Source organism: Lemur catta, chromosome 9, assembly GCF_020740605.2.
Source record: "Lemur catta isolate mLemCat1 chromosome 9, mLemCat1.pri, whole genome shotgun sequence".
Taxonomy (NCBI): domain Eukaryota; kingdom Metazoa; phylum Chordata; class Mammalia; order Primates; family Lemuridae; genus Lemur; species Lemur catta.
Window position 1 is genome coordinate 4,062,979 of NC_059136.1, and position 21,467 is coordinate 4,084,445.

The window sequence follows — 21,467 nt, forward strand, 5'->3', positions numbered from 1 at the left end:
CGCTGTTCCTCATCTTCCTTCTGTTGCAATATTGCCTGCCCCTACAACCTTGGCATCCCAAAAGGCACTAGAAGAGAGGTTGTTACTTTACTAAAATAAAGCATACGTCTTCACTTAAGAATTCTTTGTCTCCCCAATGTTACCCTTCATTTTACTACATTAGCCCGTTTTCACAAACCACTTAAACCATCACAGAATCCTCACCAATCCATTGTCTTCCTTTTATGGGTATGCTGGTGAGGAGGGCAGAGAATCACCTTTGCAAACTTAATTCACAATGAGAAGAAGCCCACAGAACCAGAAAGCAGTTTGCAATTAACTCCAAAGAGCATTTATTACTAAATTTGTACATGCTTTAAATTGGGGTTTCTATACAAGCCATTTACTGAATTATATTTTCTTTTCTCTCCTGCTAAATAAAATAGTAAAACCAACTTCTAGCACACAGAAGTACTTCCACATTATAAAGTATTTTAATGTTTTTTAGAGACAGGTTTCACTCTGTGGCCCAGGCCGGAGTACGCTGGCATGATCACAGCTCACAGCAGCCTCAAATTCCTGAGTTCAAGTGATCCTCCCACCTCAGCCTCCCAAGTAGCTGGGACTATAGGCATGTGCCACCACACCCAGGCCAAAGTTTTATGAGGAGAAAAAAACCCCCACATATTTCCAAATTCATCCCAAGTGGCCAAGTACACCTGATGTGTGTAGAGAATTTCTCGAAGTGGCTCTATTTATGCCATTTGACCAAACAAACTTCTGCAGAAACAATATACTGTTCTCAAATGCCACTGAAAATCCATTCTATGTATCTGGTAGACACTCTTTGAGAAACTTCATGGAAAATAGGGGTAAAATATAAAGAGGTAAAACAACAATGCAAAGTGGCCTCAGTGAAGGACTGAACCCAGCAGGGTTTATGAATTGGTGAGGAAGTGTGCAGAACAGAACTTCAACCACATGACACAACCCTTGACCACATTTTTTAATAGAAAAAGAGAAAATAGACAACTATAAAATTATATGCTATAAAATATGTAAAGTTTTAGAAAAGATAATAAACAGTGTAAAATATTTAACTTTGCTAATAATCACAAATAAGAAAATATTATTAAAAGTCTAAACTTGCTTCCCTGTGACATCATTGGCCACTCTCCAAATTATCAAAGAGCAAGAAAGTTATAAAATTTTAAAATACATATATAAAATGTATTATACATTCTACATAAAATACATATAAATAATATATACATTAAAAAGTATGGACTTTTTATACTGTCTTCAAGAAAAAGCAAAAATAATACAAAACATAAAATAACATTGTAAAACTGTAGCAGAGCTCAATAAAATGAAACATGGGTATTTTTTGAGAATTTACTAAAAAACATTAACATCCACAGAAGGGGAGATAATATTTACAAATCACATATTTGTTTTTCAGTTTTTGGTGGATTTTTTCTTTATTTTAATAGAGATGGGTTCTTGCTCTGTCACCCAGGCTGGAGTGCAGTGGCCTCATCATATGTAGCTCACTGCAGCCTCAAACTCCTGGGCTCAAGTGATCCTCCTGCCTCAGCCTCCAGGGTAGCTGGGACTACAGGCACATGCCACCACACCCAGCTAAGCAAATCATGTATCTGACGCGGAACTTGTATTCAGAACATATAAAGAGCTCTACAACTCATTAAGATGACGACAAATAACCCAATTTAAAAACGGACAAAGGATCCAAATAAACATTTCTCCAAAGAAGATATACAAATGGCAAATAAGCACCATTAACCATCATGGAAATAAGATACCACTTCATATCCATGAGGATGGTTACAATCAAAAACAATAACAAATGTTGGAAAGGATACAGAGAAATAAAGTTTCATACATGGTGAGAATGTAAAAATGGTGCAGTCACTTTGGAAAACAGTCTGACAGTTCCTCAAAAAGTTAAACATGGAGTTACTATTTAACCCAGCTATTCCACTTCTAGATTGACACCCAAAAAACTGAAAACATATGTTCACATGATAACTTCTACATGAATGTTCATTAGCAGCGTTATTCATGATAGCCAAAAGGTAGAAACCACCCAAATGTGCATCAACTAATGAACAGATAAACAAAACCTGGTATATCCACCCAGTGGAGTATCATTCAGCCATAAAAAGGAAATACTGGTTGGGCACAGTGCATCAGGCCTATAATCTAAGCACTTTGGGAGTCCAAGGCAGGAGGATAGCTTGAGGCCAGGAGGTCAAGATCAGCCTGAGCAACATAGTGAGACCCCATCTCCACAAAAAAATACAAAAATTAGCAGGGCACAGCAGTGCGCACCAGTATTCCCAGCTACTTGGGAGGCTGAGGCAGGAGGATCACTTGAGCCTAGGAGTTCAAGGCTACAGTAACCTATGATTGTACCACTACACTCCAGCCTGGGCGGCAGAGTGAGGACCCTGTCCCAAATTAGGAAAAAAAAAAACGAAATACCAATATATGCTACAACGTGGATGAACCTTAAAAACATTGTGCTAAGACCACATATTATATAATTTCACTTATATGAAATGTCTGGAAGAGGTACCTATGAGACAGAAAGTAAATTAGTGGTTGCCAGGGGGCGGGGGAGGAGATGGGAGAATTGATGGGTATGGGGTTTCTTTTCGGATGGTGAAAATGTTCTAAAATTGTTTGTAGTGATTGTAGAACTCTGTAAATATCCTAAAAACTATTGAATTGTATGGTATGCAAATTATATGACAAGAAAACTACAAAAAGGCATTAATAGTTGAGGATCTTAACTGTAATGAACACTGTATTGGTGTGTGTGTCTTCTGACTTCAAGCACAGATCACTGAATATTCTAATGTCACCATCTTTAGTAATACCTCTAGCTGAATCACAATACATTTTTGCCTGGCATTCCTTGTAAAAAGGTTTGATAAATTGAACTGGAGACATTACATTTCTTCTTACTCTCATAGAATAAAATAAAATATTTAATTAATACCAAAAAATGGTACTCATCCATCCATGCAATCTTGGATTCAAGATTCAGAGATAGGCCGGGCACGGTGGCTCACACCTGTAATCCTAGCACTCTGGGAGGCTGAGGCGGGAGGATCGCTCAAGGTCAGGAGTTCAAGACCAGCCTGAGTAAGAGCAAGACCCCGTCTCTACTAAAAACAGAAAGAAATTATCTGGACCACTAAAAATATACATATAGAAAAAATTAGCTGGGCATGGTGGCGCATGCCTGTAGTCCCAGCTACTCAGGAGGCTGAGGCAGAAGGATTGCTTGAGTACAGGAGTTTGAGGTTGCTGTGAGCTAGGCTGACACCATGGCACTCTAGCCCGGGCAACAGAGCCAGACTCTGTCTCACAAAAAAAAAAAAAAAAAAAAGATTCAAAGATAAATATTTTAGTGTTGACTACATCGCTATTCGATTAGATTTGATCTTTTCTCTTTTTCCTTTTTTTTTTTTTTAAGAGACAGGGTCTCGCTCTGTTGCCCAGGCTGGAGACCAGTGGCCCAATCTCAGCTCACTGTATAACCTTGAACTTCTGAGTTCCAGTGATCCTCCCACCTCAGCCTCCCAAAGTGGTGGGATTATAGGTGTGAGCCACCCGTGCCCAGCCTGGATTTGATCTTAGAACAAGCAGCATACACTTAAGTCAAAGTTAGAATATTTTTAAATGTTACAAGATACTGTAAAAACACACATTCAGGTGTCTGGTTTAAAATGCAGGCTGGGAGGCTGTAAGCAACGCTCCTCTGCAACACTGTGGTAAGGCCTCTGCATAATCCTGTCTCTGGATAGTCTTATTTCTCACGTACTTCAGATTCTCCATCCTCTACAACATGCAAAAGAAATCAGTCTACGCTGGAAACATCCACACCAAGACAGAAACCTTGGAGCCATCATGAAACCCTCCCTATTTCTTACTCCCATATACAAGCTGTTATCAAATCTTGATGCTTCTACTTCTTAAACCTTTCTCAAATCTACCTTCTCTCCATTCCCAGGGTCATGTTCAGCTGAAGCCCACAGCATCTCATCTGGCCACCACACTTGCCTCGCAAGCAGTCTCCAGTCTCTCCCCTTGCACGAGTCAGCTTCCCAGAGTGACCTTTCTACAACACAGATTGGCTGGGTTGCTCCTCTGCTGCAAATCTTTCTGTAGCTCCTCACTGTCTGTTAGATAAAGTCTAACTGTCTGCTGCCAAGGAATCCAAGGTCTTGCATGACCCGACCTCTGCCAACTCTCTAGTCTCATTTCTCCCCACTCTCCCAGGTGGTCCCGACACACCTCCATACTCATCATTCCTGTAACCCCTTTTGTACGTGCTGGTATCCCTGCCCAGACCCTTGCCAGATGTGCTCTCTCTCTTCTTCTGCCTGAAAACCCCCTAATATGTCCTTGATGAAGCTTTCCTGACCATTCTTCTCTTATGAGGCTTACCACTCTGAGTTATAACTACTTGTGCTCATATGTTTATAACCTACCAGACTGAAGGCTCCTTGAGGGCAAGCGCTGCATCATCTTTGTATTTTGAGTGTCTAGCACATTGCTGAAGACAGTAATAAGTACACACACAAAAGTCAAGTGAACTAAATCAAAAATTTTTTAAATGTCAAAAAAAGAAAACTTTACTAAATTTGGTCAAAACTAATTTCAAAAGTGAAATTGATAAAGTAGGAACTCCCAATTGTAGTAAATCAGTAAAGGAAACCAAACTGGATCAATGTAAAAGTTACAGATCAATGAGCTCTAAAGGGAGTTTTCTCTCCCACTTTGATCTTTTTCCTGAAAATAACTTCTTGTTTATATGTTTGAAAGAATAAAGGAGATTCTATTTAAAATAAGAGTTTTCTTGGTTTTACTATGAGGCTGATCATTTTTTCCATTCTCAGGTTTTGCCTATTTCCCACAAACTGACAAAAACTAACAAAAATGAAGACACTAGAACCCTTTGAGTTTGGCATCTTGCAGCCCCATTTGTTAAAAACTGAGAAAACTTCACAGTACTACAATTGGTAAAGTTATTATTGAAACAGTAATTTTAAACTTAATATGCCAAACATTAACTTTGTAAGCAAATTAAATTTGTATACTTTTAAAAAGTGAATGTTATATATATTCCAAACTCACCAAAACCTTCCCCCTTCAAAGTTATTTTTGTAAGTTTCTAAAACTCTTTATTCTTCTCCCCCTTGCTCTTCCTGTCCTGTACAAAATAAAAATATCTATCCATATACCACCCAACGCTCTTGTCCTGTTAGGCTGGAACCCAGGCCTCTTAAGACCCAAACTATCTGAAACGAGTTCTAGGAAAAGGACCAGCCACTGGGCAATACCAGGACAGTGAGCCAGGCAGCACCCACCTGTAGCCCACCTTGCGGGCATAGTGCAGGCAATTCTCCTTTACATGGGTCTGGAAGTAGGCAGAGCGACAGAGGACCCCACACTCCGGGCAGCAGTAGGGGGACTTGTGTGCATGAATCCGCTGGTGGGCACAGAAACTGCACTGGTTGGGCAGCAGCATCTGGCATACCTGGCAAGTCTAGGAAAGAACACCAAGAAAGCAGATCATGCGGTGCCGCAGGCCTGGGGTTCTCCACTCGGATCTTGGCTTCCTAGGACATGGGTCAGAACAGCCCCCTTCCCCAACCACTCCTTCTTCCAACTCTCCTAGGATGTTTTTGACACTCCCAGACCTCATTAAAAGTGTTGATACTGACACCCAAGCAGGCTTTGCCTACCACCTTATTTATCAGGGACAGACCTGACCCTATTTCTCAAAGGTCAGTTCTACCTCAAGGACAATGAATGTTTCTTTCCTCTGGCTTAGCAGAGGACTAGCTTTTCCTGTGTGGAGGCCTAAGGCACTTCTTGAATTCTAAGGCCTCACTGCACTGCCAGGCCCACCAGGGTCTCTGTTCCAGCTCAGCAGAGGCAGGTCTTGCCAACCACCTCTCACAATGGCCTGGTGGATACCTGCTTAGCACCCCTAGTCAGATGGTTCTGTGACTCCCAAAGAGACCTGGGCCCACCCTGACTGGTACTCAGAAGGCCCTCAGTGCAGACTGAGCTAACTGAATGGTCTTGCTAGTTTCCATTACCCAGCCCTGTCTGCCCACTCTGGGGGAATGGGGTTCTATGAGCCACAGCTAACCAAATACATGCACAGACAAGGGAGGATCAGGCAGCTCCTTTGTTCCCAGCCCCAGCAGAAAACCAGGGGAAGTATAAGCCAGATCCACTGAAGCTCTCGTGGGCAGAGCGGGAAAGCAACAGGCTGAGCCGGCGCCTGCATCCTGCAGAGGTTCTCCTGAGCTTCTAGTAAAAGGGGGCCACTGACCTTGGGTCAGAGGAGTTGTTTACAGGGAGACATTATTAGGGAGGACAAGAAAAGATCTCTGCTTTAATCAGCAAAACCCAGAATATAGGCCCTCTACAGGACAAACAATCCAGTTTTTTCAACAAATCGCAAGGGGGGAGAATAGACAGAGAGGGAAAGGAAACTTAGAAATGAAAAGAGATTTAAGAGATATTTTTAACCAGTTATGATGTACCGCACTTATATGGATCCTGATTCAAACAAGCCAAGTGTAAAGAGAAACGAGACAATCAGAGATATTTAAATGCTAACTTAATAAATGATAATATTAGGACATTAAAAAATATTAGGACATTTGACACTTGATATTAAGATTTAATACTAGAAATTATTGATTTTTAGAAGTGATATTATATTTATGTTTCTCTAAAAAACGCTTTATCTTTTAGAGATACATACGAAAGTATTTACAGATATGATGTTGCCAGGATTTAAAAATGATCCATCCACTGGGGAGAGCAGTGGGTAAGAAAAGAAATGAAACAAGATGGGCCATGGCTTGGTAGATGTTGAAGGAGGATTCATTATACCATTCTTTCCACTTTCATATGTTTGAGAGGCTCCATAATAAAACGTTTTGGTTTTTAAGTATCCACTTTAGGTACAGAGCAGCATATACAGTATGCTACCTTTTGTGAAAGAGGAGGGGAATATGACACATATACACATATTTGCTAATAAATAAAAAATGAACAAAAATGGTTACCTATGGGGAAGGAGGGAATTGGGGACAGGGACAGGGATGGGAGCAAGACTTCTTTGAATGTACCTTGTCATAGTTTTAACTTTGGAATCACATAAATGTTTTATATAAGTCAAAAAGAACAATATAAAATAAAATAAAGATTCCCTAAAAATTGAGAAACAGAAGCAAATAACCTAAATATATATCAAGTTGATGATATAATCACACAGAGAAAAAAAATTATTCCTAGTGACCTCAAAACACAGTATTTTGACTTATACAACCTTAATGTGATATATTCTAAGGGTAAAAAGGGCTGCAAATGCATCTAACCATTATGCAGTTGTCCTAATGTTAGACATATTGGTTTTGACATTTTGTAATTTGTATATGTACATGTATGTGTGTGCGTGTGTGTCTGTGTATAAATACAGTCATCCTTCAGTATCCGTAGGGGATTGGTTCCAGGAACCCCAAGGATACCAAAATCTGATGCTCAAGTCCCTGATATGAAGTGCCAGAGTATTTGCATATAACCTGCACACATCCTCCTGTATACTTAAATCATCTCTAGATTACTTACAATACCCAATACAGTGTAAATGCTATGTAGATATTAGTAGTTGTTATACTATATTGTTAAGGGAATAATGATGAGAAAAAAAATTTGTGCACGTTCAGTATAGACACAATTTTTTTCCCAAATATTTTTGATCCACAGTTAGTTAAACCCAGGCATGCAGAACCCACAGATACGGAGTGCCAACTGTAAAAATTTATAAATATATACAGAGAGAATAGGAAGATGTTAGGAATCAAGATTTTTAGTATTAAATCAATTATGTAAAAACTCTATCATCTTGAATTTGTATAAACACATGGTTTTTCTTTCCTTTTAAAAGTATGTATTTCCTATGGCTAGGTATGGTGGCACATGCCTGTAATCCCAGCACTTTGGGAGACTGAGGCAGGAGGCTCACTTGAGCTCAGGAGTTCGACAACAACCTGAACAACATAGCAAGACCCCCATCTCTACAAAAAAATTTAAAATTAAAAAAAAATTTAAAGTATGTATTTCCTAGCTCTGATCACTGATAAGGCGTAGAAACAAGATAAACCCAGCAGCAAGGAGCACATCTAGTGCCCTGACTATGGCCTCTCAATACCATTCCTCACTAAAAGAAACCTGGTTTCTTGGAAAAATGACTGATTCAGGTTTAACAAATAAAGGTGCCCAGGTCATCTTGTTTGGACTGAAAACAAGGAAGCTTCTCAAGGATTAATGAGTTGATGGCAAAAGGACACAGGAGCCAGCTTGAAGGAGCTCCCACTGACCAAAGATGGGATAACTTCAGCATGAAAAAGAATGACTGAATACATATTAATAAATATACTGAATTATGAATGAACTCATAAAAATAAATGAGCTCATTATAACACTAAAGCTAAAAACAATAGAAGAGATTACTTCACATCCATTAGGATGGCTACTATCAAAAAACCCCCCAAAATAATAAGTGCTGATGAGGACATTGAGAAATGGGAACTCTTGTGCACTGTTGGGAATGTAAAATGCTGCAGCTGTGTAGAAAACTATGGTGGTACCTCAAAAAATCACACATACAACTACTACATGTTGTAGCAATGCCACTTCTGGGTATCCAAAAGAACTGAAAGCAAGATCTCAAAGAGATATTTGTACACCTATGTTCATAGCAACATTATTCATCACAGCTAAAACATGGAAACAACTCAAGTGTCCATCAACATACAAATGAACAAACAAAATGTGGTACGCACACATAATGGAATAGTATTCAGTCTCAAAAACGAAGGACATTCTGACACATGCTACAACATGGATGAACCCTGAGGACATGCCAAGTGAAATAAGCCAGTTACAAAAAGGCAAATACTGTATGATTCCACTTATATGAGGTATCTGGAGGAGTCAAACTCACAGAGACAGAATATATAATGGTGGTTGCCAGGGGTGGGGGGGAGGGGGAGAAATGAGGAGTTTTTATTTAATGGGTAAAGAGTTTCAGTTTTGAAAGATGAAGAGTTCTGAAGGTTGGTTGCACATTAATGTGAATATACTTAACGTTAACACTACTCAACTGTACACTTAAAAATAGTTAAGATGGGAAACTTTATGTGTATTTCACCACAATTTTAAAAAAAATAGAAGAGGGACTCTTGGAACACCATTTGAGATTGTTAGGACATGGAGTCACTACTCTGAAACTGTTATTTAAAGGAAACTGGCCAGGAGCAATAGCTCACACCTATAATCCGAGCACTTTGGGAGGCCAAGGCAAGAGGATCGCTTAAGGCCAGGAGTTCGACACCAGCCTGGGCAACATAATAAGACCCGTTTCTATAAAAAATAAAATTAAAAAAAAAAATAGCCAGGCATGGTGGCACATGCCTGTAGTCCCTACCACTTGGGAGGCTGAGGCAGGGAGATCACTTGAGCCCAGGGAATCGAGGTTAGAGTCAGGCCACTGCATGCCAGCCTGGGCAACAGAGTAAGGCCCTGTCTCTAAAAACCAATAAATAAATGAAACAAATGAACTATTCCATTTTCCACCACAAACTATGTTTCAGAGTAACCAAAAAGCCCTTAAGGAAGCAGGAAAGATATTTTACACAGAATTCCAGCTAATAAATGAGAAAGAAATAATGAAATTTGGCCGGGCGCGGTGGCTCACGCCTGTAATCCTAGCACTCTGGGAGGCCGAGGAGGGTGGATTGTTTGAGCTCAGGAGTTCGAGACCATCCTGAGCAAGAGACCCCATTTCTACTAAAAATAGAAACTAGCTGGACAACTAAAAATATATAGAAAAAATTAGCCAGGCACGGTGGCGCGTGCCTGTAGTCCCAGCTACTCGGGAGGCTGAGGCAGGAGGATTGCTTGAGCCCAGGAGTTTAAGGTTGCTATGAGCTAGGCTGACGCTACGGCACTCTAGCCTGGGCAACAGAGAGAGACTCTGACTCAAAAAAAAAAAAAAAAAACAGAAAAGAAATAACGAAATTAGAAAAACTCTTGGGAATTCTTAACAAAATTAGACTTCAGCAAAAATTATTGATGGCCACTAAAATCAGTAGGTAAAAAGTGGAGAACGTTACAGTGAAGGGATCAGAACATCCCCACTTACATTCATGATCAAGCATCTTTAACAGTGAGACGATCGGGAGCTTTGTGCCTCCTGAAGCCACGGAACAGGAAGAACACAGCATCCCCACCTCCATCAAGACTGAACTTGAATCTAGTCCAGTCTTTATTGCTAACTTCTAGTCTACAGAAAAAATACAGAGTACAGAGGGAAAAAATTACTTGTGTAAGGAACCCATCAGTGAAACTCGGAATGTCCTGGAAAACTCAGGAAGCAATCAGTCAAATCCAGAATTGTTCTGGAAAATTCTCAAGACACATGACCCAGTTTCTTCAACAAGTCAATGGCATGAGAAAAAGCGGGGTGTCTGGTTGGGTGGAGCAGAAAGAGATACTATTCCAGATTGAGCCATTTAAGAGACATAAACAAACGTAGTGTGTGGCCCATGTTGTGGATCCCAATTCAAAATAAGCCCAAGTGTAAAAAAACATCTTTTTTACATAACTGGAAAAATCAAAACATGAACTTGTATTAGGTAATATAAAGCAACTGTTACTAATTTTCTTAGGTGTGATAATGACAGTATAGTTAAATAAACATTTAAGAACAAGAAAAACAGCCCCTCTTTCCTGATATTCTGCCCCCACCTTATTGGGAAATGCAAGGGGGGAAGATGAACACAGTCCCTCAGTCACTGCCGAGAGCGGCATGTTCCTTGCAGGGGCAGACTCCCAGGAAGAAGACAGAAGGCCTGAACACAAGCTGTGCTCCGCAGTCCCTGCTCTGGTGTGGAGTCTAATCCATTCAGCCACCCTCTGCCCTGGACATGTGGCCTGAAGCCTACATACTGTCATGTGGAAATGCAAGCCCAACAGCCATCAACACCAGCTTTTGATCCCAGAGCTAAAGACTTATCCTTCCCCTGAGACTCAGAGGCCACGTTTAGTTGCATGAGAGTTTTTGAGGGATTTGAGCTAGGCTGAGAGAAGCCCAACAGCCACCGTGGGCACTCCTGTCCTTCCTGTCGGGGGGCTCTTCTCTCACTCCCACACTAGGGGAGAATAACAAAGAAAGATGCAGGATGAAAAGGTTGCCAGCCTGGGATCCTACATCCAGACCTCTGCCTACTCAGATTTTAGCAGACGTGTAAGGAGCAGTGTGAAAAAAGCCACAGGCACAGACATCAGACCCCACTGCCAAGGGTCTTCATCACATGACTCAGAAAAAGTACTGGCCCGACTCAACCACGCTGGTACGGCAAGAACACTAAAGCCTCTGGGGAAGGGGCCCCGGCTAACCACACTCCATCTGACTCATCAGAAGGAAAATTGCAAACTGAAACAGGAGGGGGAGATAAGAGGCCACAACTGATTTTACAGCACCTCCTGGCCCCCTCTGGGGGCGGGGTCCTCTGCAGAAGGCCCGCAGGCCTACAAACTCAACTGCCAGCCTCTACCCCAACACTCCCAAGGCCAGCCTCCCACCCACCAACTCCTTGCTCCTCAAACCCATTCTATACTTTCAGACCTTTGTTCCCTACACCTGGAACACCCTTGCCCCTCCCCCTCCTCCAAACTCATCCTCGCAGGCCCAACTGAAATATCACCTCCACACTGCACCTTCCTTATGCATGGAGTCACCGTGAATTAGTCCCTCTGACGTACTCTGTGCAACAAGGTTTAGAACCCTGCTTTAGCTCCGATCTTAGACTGCATATTGCAGCTGTTTGGGTGGTGACCCCTGCCCTTGCTAAGCCACTGCGAGCTCCTGGAGGAAGGCAGGACTCCCTCCCACTGGCACCCTCCACTGGGCACACAGCCCCCACGCACAGGGGCACTCAGAAAACGTGTAAAGCTCCTTAGCTACCCACATGTGCACAGGCCCGGCTGTACTGAAGTAAAAATAGCTGTTCTGCTTTCCTCCCAGGCCTCTGTAACCCTGGCTTAGGGAGGCAGGGTGAGGGGTAGGTTTGGCGATGTCATGAAGAGAACCACCTTCTGGAGGCATGTCTGGAGGCCTCCTTCTTCACAGAACCTGCTGATATATAACATAGACAGCCACCAACACAGAGGGTCCCATGCTCAGCACAGGATGCCCTTTTTAAAAAAAAAAAGACCAGATCTCATCAACCGTAACCAAGAATCGGAACAAGCAGATGAGCACAGCTGCTTTTCTGGAGTGGTGAGAGAACATGGTTTAAAGGAGGGGGCCCCAAAAGCCTCTGCCACAGGGCCCACATGTGTACCCACTCGCCCTACTGCAGTTTCTCCAAAGGGACTCTGCAAAACCAGCCGTGTCCACTGTTGGGCAGGACAACAACTTATTGAAGACGTGCTTCTCAGAAGAACAGACTGCGGTGCAGGGGCAGTGACTCACCTACCTCTGCCCAAGTTCTTTGGGCACCTGCTAAGCCTGTGCCGATGCCTGCCAGAGCCCAGAAGGAGACTGGCCAGTAAAGAGCTCTCTCAGCCGGGCAGTGGCCCTGCAGCCCAGTGGAGTGGGAGCTGAGTGGAAGACGGGGTGTGTGCATAAATACACTTGCTCAATCTCCAGGGTCTCTCCTACCATGGGCGCCTTTCCCAATAAACACTAAGCACTACATATTCCCGCAGGTCACTGACCATCCAATCAGACATCCTCTTCTAAGACTTCCAAGATTCTACCACTGCCCCTACAGCAAGGAGCATTTTTCTCCATGTCCAGCTCCAGTCATGGAACTGATGTGAGCCAGGGGCCCAACACCCATCACAGTGAGGGTCTGCTTACCAGCCCCTCGGTTTCCTCTGTCGTCCTCTGGAAATGTGCAGCCAGGACCATGTAGTCCCGCATCTGTTTGTGACATTCAAGACACTTGACTGCGTACCGGATGAGCCTCACCGGGTCGGGGTAGAGCGGCAAGGCTGGAGGAGGAGGACTGGCACTGTCCGAAGTGAGGCCATGTTTGGGAGAGGACGAGGGGGCCGGGGTTGCTGGTGCCGTGGAGTTCACAGGGGCCGACACGAACATTTGGTCCGCAGAGATGGGCTTCACAAGCAGCTGAGAACACTGCATGACGAGCCCCTTGCTCTTGTGGTCGCGGGCATGCCGCAGCAGGCTACACTTGTTGAAGAAGAGCAGCGTCTTGGAGCACAGAGTGCACAGCACCTCAATGTGGACGCTCCGCCGGCCATAGTGCTGGCTCAGGCTCTTCTCTAAGGCAAACGCATCTCCACACTCCAGGCAGCAGTACCCACTGGCCGGCACGTGGATCCTGCTGTCCGCAGGCGGGCTGAGATTTGGCGCATAGAGGGGCACGGGGTTGGAGCTGTGGAGGACCTTGTTGAAGACCTCCACAATCAGTGGGGCGGCCTTTTTCACCTGGTGGACCAGGGGCACTGACATTTGCGTGAGCTGTGGCTGGTTCCGTCTCTGAGCTGAGGACTTGGCTGTCACTGATGCGGCAACACTGTGGGGGACCAGGTTCAGGTTGGCCAGGTGCACAGCTTTGGGAAGGAGGCTGGCAGGGGCCAGGGTGGATGCCTGCAGTGCTGTGCTCTGCTGCTTCTTGCCCGTCTGTGAGCCTGGCACAGCCCCCTTTGGGACCCGGGGCCCCGAGCTGAAGCAGGCAGAGGAAGAGTCACTGGCCTTTGTCATGATCTCATCTCCTTTCCTGTCACCCTGGGGGCTCCCTAAATTTGTGCCTGCCTCAGGAAGGTGCTCCTCCACAGGTACTTCGTCCCCTGGCACTTCACTTGGGGCCTCAGCAATGGCGCTCCCTAGAGGTGACCCAATAGGAGACTTACTTGGATCATCAGGATCTGGTAAGATCCTTGTGACGGTCCGTTTGATTTCCCCTGATGATGTCTTAATGGTTTTGATTCTGACTTTGGGAATCGCTGGTGGAGAGCTGGCAGCCACAGAAGGGGAGCCTTTGCTGCTGCTGTCACTGCAGATGCTCCGAGGGCTGTCCGATGGCTTGATACTTTTTCTAGTGGCCTCCAGAGGGCTCCGGGGACTCTTTGGTGACTTGGGCATTTTGGGGCTGCCTTTAGAACCCTCTTTAGTGGGCCCTGAGGCATCCTTTGTGTGGCCAGCCTGATCCTCCTTAGTGACACTGGCCACTCTTTTGGCCTGTAGGGCCACCAAGGCTGCCACACAAGAGGACAGCTTGGAATGAGCTGGCTTAAGACGCTGCCTGGGGGGGACTGATGAGCAGGTGCCAAGCTCCCGGGCAAGCCCCTTGGGCTCCCCGATACTGTTGCTAGGGTGGCTGTTGAACTCCAAAGCTTCCCCAAAGAATCGACTGGCATCCAGCTCTTTGTGAGACTCCACTGCCTTCTGCCCACCTTGCTCGTGCTCCTGCTGGCTCCCCAAGGGCAGGGGTTCTGGCTTAGGTTCTTTCTTACAAAAATGATCAAACATATGCAGCTCCGGGACTGGAAACTTAGCCAGAGCCTCCAGGACTGGGCCTCCCACAGCCCCGCACCCAGGAGGGGGTGGGAAATAACTGTCAGAGTGCTTGGGCTTTATCCCAAACCCGTTATCTTTGATGGGATCCTCGGGTTCGGGGCTGGAGATTGGACTGAACTGGTTGAAGGTGGGTAACGGCTCTGACTTGGGAGGCTCCAGCTTGCCAGGGAAACTCCTGGCACTGTCTCCATTCATGAAAGTTGAATCAAACTTCCCACAGTTGTGGGGATCTGGAGGCAGGTCTGAGCCCCGGAATCCATTGTGTAGAAGGGTGGGAGCAATGTGGTCTTTCTCCGCTTCAAATGACTCCTGGCGGCTGGTGTTCTTAACAATGACACTCACGGCCGGCACATCTGGGGCTGATCCTGAGTGAGACAGAGACACACTTTCATCCATACACATGCCTGGAGGTTTGAGGGGACTCTCATTCTCCTCGCTGGGCGTCTGGATGGCCTCCTTGGCATCAAGGCTGGTGGGGTCTGGGATGTCAAAAGCAGCCAGAAGGTCATCAAAATCTGGGGTTTTCATATCCCCCATGGCTGGATGCTGGCAAGGGCTATAACAGAAACAGAGAACAGAATCAGTGACCACCATGGTCCCACGGGACTCCATCGTGCGTCATCTTCATGGCTCATCACACTAACACACATACACAGTCAGCACGCCCACACAGAACTCCAAGTACTATGATAGGAAATCACACACCTGAGTTTTACCCCACCAGGTTTCTAAAACACTGGAACAGAAGGGGGAGAGATGAAAAGAGAATTTTATACGTAGTGACAACCCTGCCTGGCAGGTCTTAAACCTCTATACCTGGAAATTCCTCACCGACTGCATAGCCAAAAAAAAGGGTACACTCCTACCACACTCCCTCAGTTTCTCAGGGAACATCATTACTCCATGATTATATATGCGAGCAAAAAGCCAATCACTCAGCCCTTTGAAGAAAAAAAAAAAGCATGGTCCAGCGCTTTCTTTAGAAAACATCTGATTCGTATATGAGACTTGGCTATAAGTTGTTCTGATAATTTACTCTTAGTAATTACTCAGTAACTTTATATAACTTTGGGGGCTTTTTGCTACATGAATTCAATCAAATCCAAAATGACTTCCTATTGCCAGGATTTGTGTTGTCTCATAAATAAACTCTAGAAAATGCTATCGTTCTCTAGGTATTTTTTTCTCTACTCAGCAGACACACTTGATTCCTTGATTTTCACCCTAAAATTGTTATTGGGTGGTGAATGGACCATTAAACCTGAGGAGCAGGGTGACTTGCAAGGTACCACATAGTTATCAAATTGGCCAAGTGACAGTTTGGAAGAAGGCTAAATTCTATTTTAACTTTGTATACACAAAGAAGAGAATAATAATTCTATTTTAACTTGATGCACCCATTTCCTTCACGACCTGGGGAAGCACAGCCACAGAACTATTGTGCAGGGGAAGCCCAAGGCCCTAGAAAGAGGCCTTCGAGTGGGAAATTATCACAACACTCACATTTAAGATGAAACATGAAACTGGCTGGCTCAAACCTGCCAGAGGAGGGAGAAAAACCTCACCATCTCCCTTGCTCAGCCTTTAAATCCTGCATCTGCTTCAGCAACCCAGGGTCTTTCTTACACCATGTTTATGCTGAAAACCCTTCCGGATGCAGACAGACACAACTCTTTTAGACAGCAGTGCGGTAGCTGCATAGAACCAGTGAGTGGCAAACTCTGGGTCCAGGAACCCCATTTCCAGAAATTTATCCTAAGAACAAAACTTCCCAAAAGCTATATGCAAAACTGTATCCTATAGTATCATTAAAACAGCACAAAAGAGAGACACACAAAAAAGAATCTAAATGTCCAAGACCAGGCAATGGCTGAATACTAGAGGGACTATTAAGCAGTCATTAAAAATTCTAATTGTGAAATCTACATAGGAACATAAAAAATTACTTATAATGCTAAATTTAAAAAAACTAATAAAAAATGTCATTTTAACAGTGTAAAAGTAAGTATGCGTTTGAGTCAAGATTAAAAGAAAAAGAAAAAGAATTATGCAGAGTAGTGTAATTATTGCTAGGTTATCTTTTCAAAACTTTTTTGGGGGGCTAATAGATGACTTTTGTGATTTTTAAAGGAGAAAATACAGAAAAAATCACTTAGAACCACAAGGGGAGCAGGTGGCACAGCAGAGGTGTATCTCTTACCACCCCACAGGATCGATAGGTTTCCATGTTTAGTTCCTTGCCCCTCTCCCAACTCTGCCTGCATAAGAGTTCTGACAGAGCCGGGCGCGGTGGCTCACGCCTGTAATCCTAGCTCTGGGAGGCCGAGGCGGGTGGATCGCTCGAGCTCAGGAGTTCGAGACCAGCCTGAGCAAGAGTGAGACCCCGTCTCTACCAAAAAAAATAGAAAGAAATTATCTGGCCAACTAAAATATATATACAAAAAAAAATTAGCCGGGCATGGTGGCTCATGCCTGTAGTCCCAGCTACTCGGGAGGCTGAGGCAGTAGGATCGCTTAAGCCCAGGAGTCTGAGGTTGCTGTGAGCTAGGCTGATGCCACGGCACTCACTCTAGCCCGGGCAACAAAAGTGAGACTCTGTCTCAAAAAAAAAAAAAAAAAAAAAAGAGTTCTGACAGAAAATGAAAACCGTACTCCTCCCATTGGGAAGATACCTAATTATGCTAGGTATAATAAAGTGCAATACCAATTATCTAAATACGGGTTAGCAGAATACCCCACTAGAATGAGATGTAAAGTTTCTGGACAGAACAAATGATTGTCTCCTGGAATAGAAGGTGCTGGAGCCCACAGACAAGGGGAGTATACTGGATATCACTGAAAATACGGGGTGCCCCAATACCAAGTGAACTACTCTGCAGGGTGAGCATAACTATAAGAAAATGCCCGCATATTTGCTTTAAAAGCTTCTTTCTTTCTTTCTTGTTCTTTCTTTATTTTAAATGTCTAGGTAAAAAAAGATTGGTGGAGAAAGACAGAATAGATCATTCCTTTTAAGGAGCCCAGAAAAGCATGCAGGAGAGGAGGGAACAGGCGGTGGTGTGTGCAAGAACTAGCTGGATGCCTGCTACTGTCTAACACAAAGCTTCAGGGGTTTGAAGCAGAGATTACATCAAAAGAAAGCAAAGTTCTCCTCACAGAGAAATCTCAGGGATTGGCTGAGAATGGTCAGAGATGAAGTAAATATCTTTTGCTAGAAAATCAGAGCTAGTAAATAAATGGTGTGGCAGTTCAGTATCGGCAGCAGGAAAAGTTTATAAGGATTTTAAATGCCAAAGTTGAAGCCTTTAAAAGCCAAATATCACATTGTGTTTTCAAGAAAAACTGAAAACAGCAGAATTGATAACAGTGAATAAAGGACTCTCCACATACCTGTGTGTTTGTATTTCTTTGAACCTTGCTCTAAAGCGAGTATTGCATTTTTTATAAATAGAAGATAGAAATTAATCAAAATGTAGTTATAAAAGCAAAAGAAGAAACAGTAAAGAAAAAGATAACCAGTAAAAAGTTCTATTCATCGAAAACCTGCCAGCACAAAGTTAAAAGGCAAACTACAAACCAAAAGGTTATGTTTGTAACATAGTTACTGTCATTAATATCTTAATATAGTAAAAGCTCTTACAAAGCAATAAGTAAAAGATAAGCAATCCATTAGAAAAATGAGCTTTAGGGGGTACAAAAAAAAAAAAAAGAAAAATGAGCTTGAGGTAAGGTGATGAGCAGGCAATTAAAAGAAGAAACACAAATGTACAATTACTATTAAAAAACAGTTGCAAACTCACAAGAAATTAGAAAATTCAAATTACAATAATGAGAAACCACTTTTGGCTTATTGAATTAACCAAAGTTTTCAAAAAGTAATAATCCCAGTGTTGGCAGAGATGTGGCAAAATATCCTAAAGGTAGAATAAATTGATACAACCTATCCACTAAAGGGCAATTTAGCAATGCATAAAAAAAGCCCAATAATTGCACTTCCAGAAATTTATCCTATGGAAATAGAGATGATGTGACAAAGATAAGCGTTACAGAATATTTATAATACAAAGAGGAGACACAACCTAAAGATCCAACAACAGGAAATTGGTTCAATAAATTATGGTATATTAATACAATTAAATGAGGCATCATTATAAATCATATTACAAATCAAAATTAAGGCTATGAGAAATAGTCCTGATAAAAAGTGAGAAAAAAAAGAATACTGAAGTACAGTACAATCTTTATTTAAAGTAAAATTAAATATACATATGCACGTGTGTGTATATATACATATATATATTTCTTTTTTTTTTTTTAGAGACAAGGTCTTGCTCTGTCATCCAGGCTGAAATGCAGTGGCACAATCATAGCTCACTGCAGCCTCAAACTCCTGGGTTCAAGTGATCCTCCTGCCTCATCCTCCCGAGCGGCAGGGACTACAGAGGGGCACCACAGTTATGGCTAATTTTTTAAATACATACTTTTTATGAAAAAGGCTAGAAGAATACTCCAAAATATTAAAAGTATCTCAACAGATAATGAAATTATTTTCTGTCGTTTATCTTCATTTTCAAATTATTTATTCAAACTACTTCAATTTATAGTACTTAAATAATTTTATTAAATTATACTTTTAACATACAAAAAAAAAAAAGGAAGAAGAAACTAGGCAGGCCAAAAAAATTTGAGGAACTCCTTACACAGGACTCTGAAAATCATTAATATAAAATTCTTATAGCACATCTGGCATGACTCAGCAGAAGGCTAGCTAGAAAATCAATGGGGTGACTTAATTAAAATAAAAGGTGTAGTTGAAATAAAAAGCTTTAGCATAGACCAGTGTCTCCAACCTGTTGAAAGCAGCAAGCCAAAGCTGGGAAGAGCAAACCACAGGCAGCTGTCTACCGTGTCTGGGGTAGCCACCCGGGGGCCAGAGCCACGCCCATGAACACCAGCGAGGAGCCAGGGCCCAGCCTGCAGAGCATCTGGCAGAGACTCACCCTCAAGCATCTGAACAAGCGAGGCAGATCCAGGCCCGGTGAACTCACTGAGTGATCTAGAGTGGCCCAGTCCACAGGGAAGGCAGATCACGGGTTCTCTGTGGCCTGGGCTGAGAGCAAGTTTCACTCAAGGGTGAGACAGTGGAACCATGCAACAGTATATACAGCCCACTTGGTGGTAAAGAACAACTCCAAGACTGGCAGACTGACACTCACTCCCTCTCAGAATAAGTTTTACTTCAGGAAAGAACTGGAAGCTTATTTAAAAAAAAAAAAAAGCAAAGCTGAATATAAATTCCCACTATTACAGGGTCTACTAGTTTGCCCAGGTCATTTTACAAAACACGTATGTAAACGTATTGACTGGATGGCGGGAAGGAGCATCTTAATCTTGGAAAGGCCTCCCAACCCTCCTTAGTCTATTACAATTCTTTGAGGGTGTAAAAACAATATGATTACATATTATTATGGCAGAACTAGTAGGCAGAATTTCTACAAACTTGAAATGTCAAAATTCTACCAAAAAACAACAACAAAAATTGAATTCCATAGACTTGGATTGTTAATGTATGTGGTCTGTGTATGTCTTCATGTGATTGTCACTGAAGGGAACTACGAACAGTGAAGTTTTTAACCCACTGACCTGTTCTGGACTGGAGCTTAATGTTTTCATAAATGACCTAGAATGGTGATTTCTAATCCATAAGGGAACCAAACTTCACATCCACATATGTGTTCTCAATGACCAGCCTACTGAGTGAAGATTCATGAAAAATTTATTTTAAAAAGGAGGTCTCGGCCGGGTGTGGTGGCTCACGTCTGTAATCCTAGCACTCTGGGAGGCCGAGGCGGGAGGATCGCTCAAGGTCAGGAGTTCACAACCAGCCTGAGCAACAGCGAGACCCCATCTCTACTAAAAATAGAAAGAAATTATCTGGCCAACTAAAAATATATATAGAAAAAATTAGCCGGGCATGGTAGCGCAGTCCCAGCTACTCAGGACGCTGAGGCATGAGGCAGTAGGATCGCTTAAGCCCAGGAGTTTGAGGTTGCTGTGAGCTAGGCTGACGCCACGGCACTCACTCTAGCCGGGCAACAGAGCTGAGACTCTGTCTCAAAAAAAAAAAAAAAAAAGAAAGAAAGAAATGATTTGGACAGCTAAAAAATATATATATAGAAAAAATTAGCTGGGCATGGTGGCACATGCCTGTAGTCCCAGCTACTCGGGAGGCTGAGGCAGTAGGATCGCTTGAGCCCAGGAGTTTGAGGTTAATTTGAGCTAGACAGATGCCATGGCATTCTAGCCCGGGCAACAGAGTAAGACTCTGTCTCAAAAAAAAAAAAGGAGGTCTCACATTCAAAATGCTTTGGGAACCGATAACCTAGCAGAAGAACATTAGGCTGTAAGCGTCCCGAAGGAAGTGGCGTATCGGTCTCATTCATTACTGCATCCCCATTAGGTACTCAGCAAATATTTGTCAAAGCAATAAAGTGAAATCTTCAAATTTGCAAATGGTCTTAAAGCTGTTCTAAATCAAAATGTAAAATTAAAAGACAAGTTTTCATAAGGCTGTATAAATAGGCAAAATTATGGCAAATGATCATCAGTGAAGGCAAATGTGAAGGAACATTTAGGGAAAAGCAGTACCAATTATGCTATTAGAATAACAGGTTCTAAGCTAAACTATTCAATAAAGAGGCCGAGGCATCGGCTTAGACTATTCCCTTAAGATACCACATTGCATGTTTCATCACAAAAGGCCCAGAAAACACTGGGCCTTGTCAGAAAGCCACTGCGAGCAGCGTAACTTGTGCTC

At 43.0% G+C, this 21,467-nt stretch overlaps 1 protein-coding gene across 3 annotated transcripts in view; it reads right to left on the reverse strand.

Annotated features, from left to right (window-relative positions):
* The window catches only part of ZNF592 (zinc finger protein 592), a 54,870-nt gene that overhangs the window by 9,348 nt on the left and 24,055 nt on the right, over nt 1–21,467 (reverse strand). For all 3 annotated transcript variants that reach the window (XM_045561635.1, XM_045561633.1, XM_045561634.1), the window contains exons 3-4: nt 12,968–15,206; nt 5,382–5,560 (exon numbers count right to left, since the gene is read on the reverse strand). In XM_045561635.1, coding sequence (XP_045417591.1) covers nt 5,382–5,560; nt 12,968–15,187 — 2,399 coding nt within the window. In that variant the 5' untranslated portion in view covers nt 15,188–15,206. The remainder of the gene's footprint in view (nt 1–5,381; nt 5,561–12,967; nt 15,207–21,467) is intronic.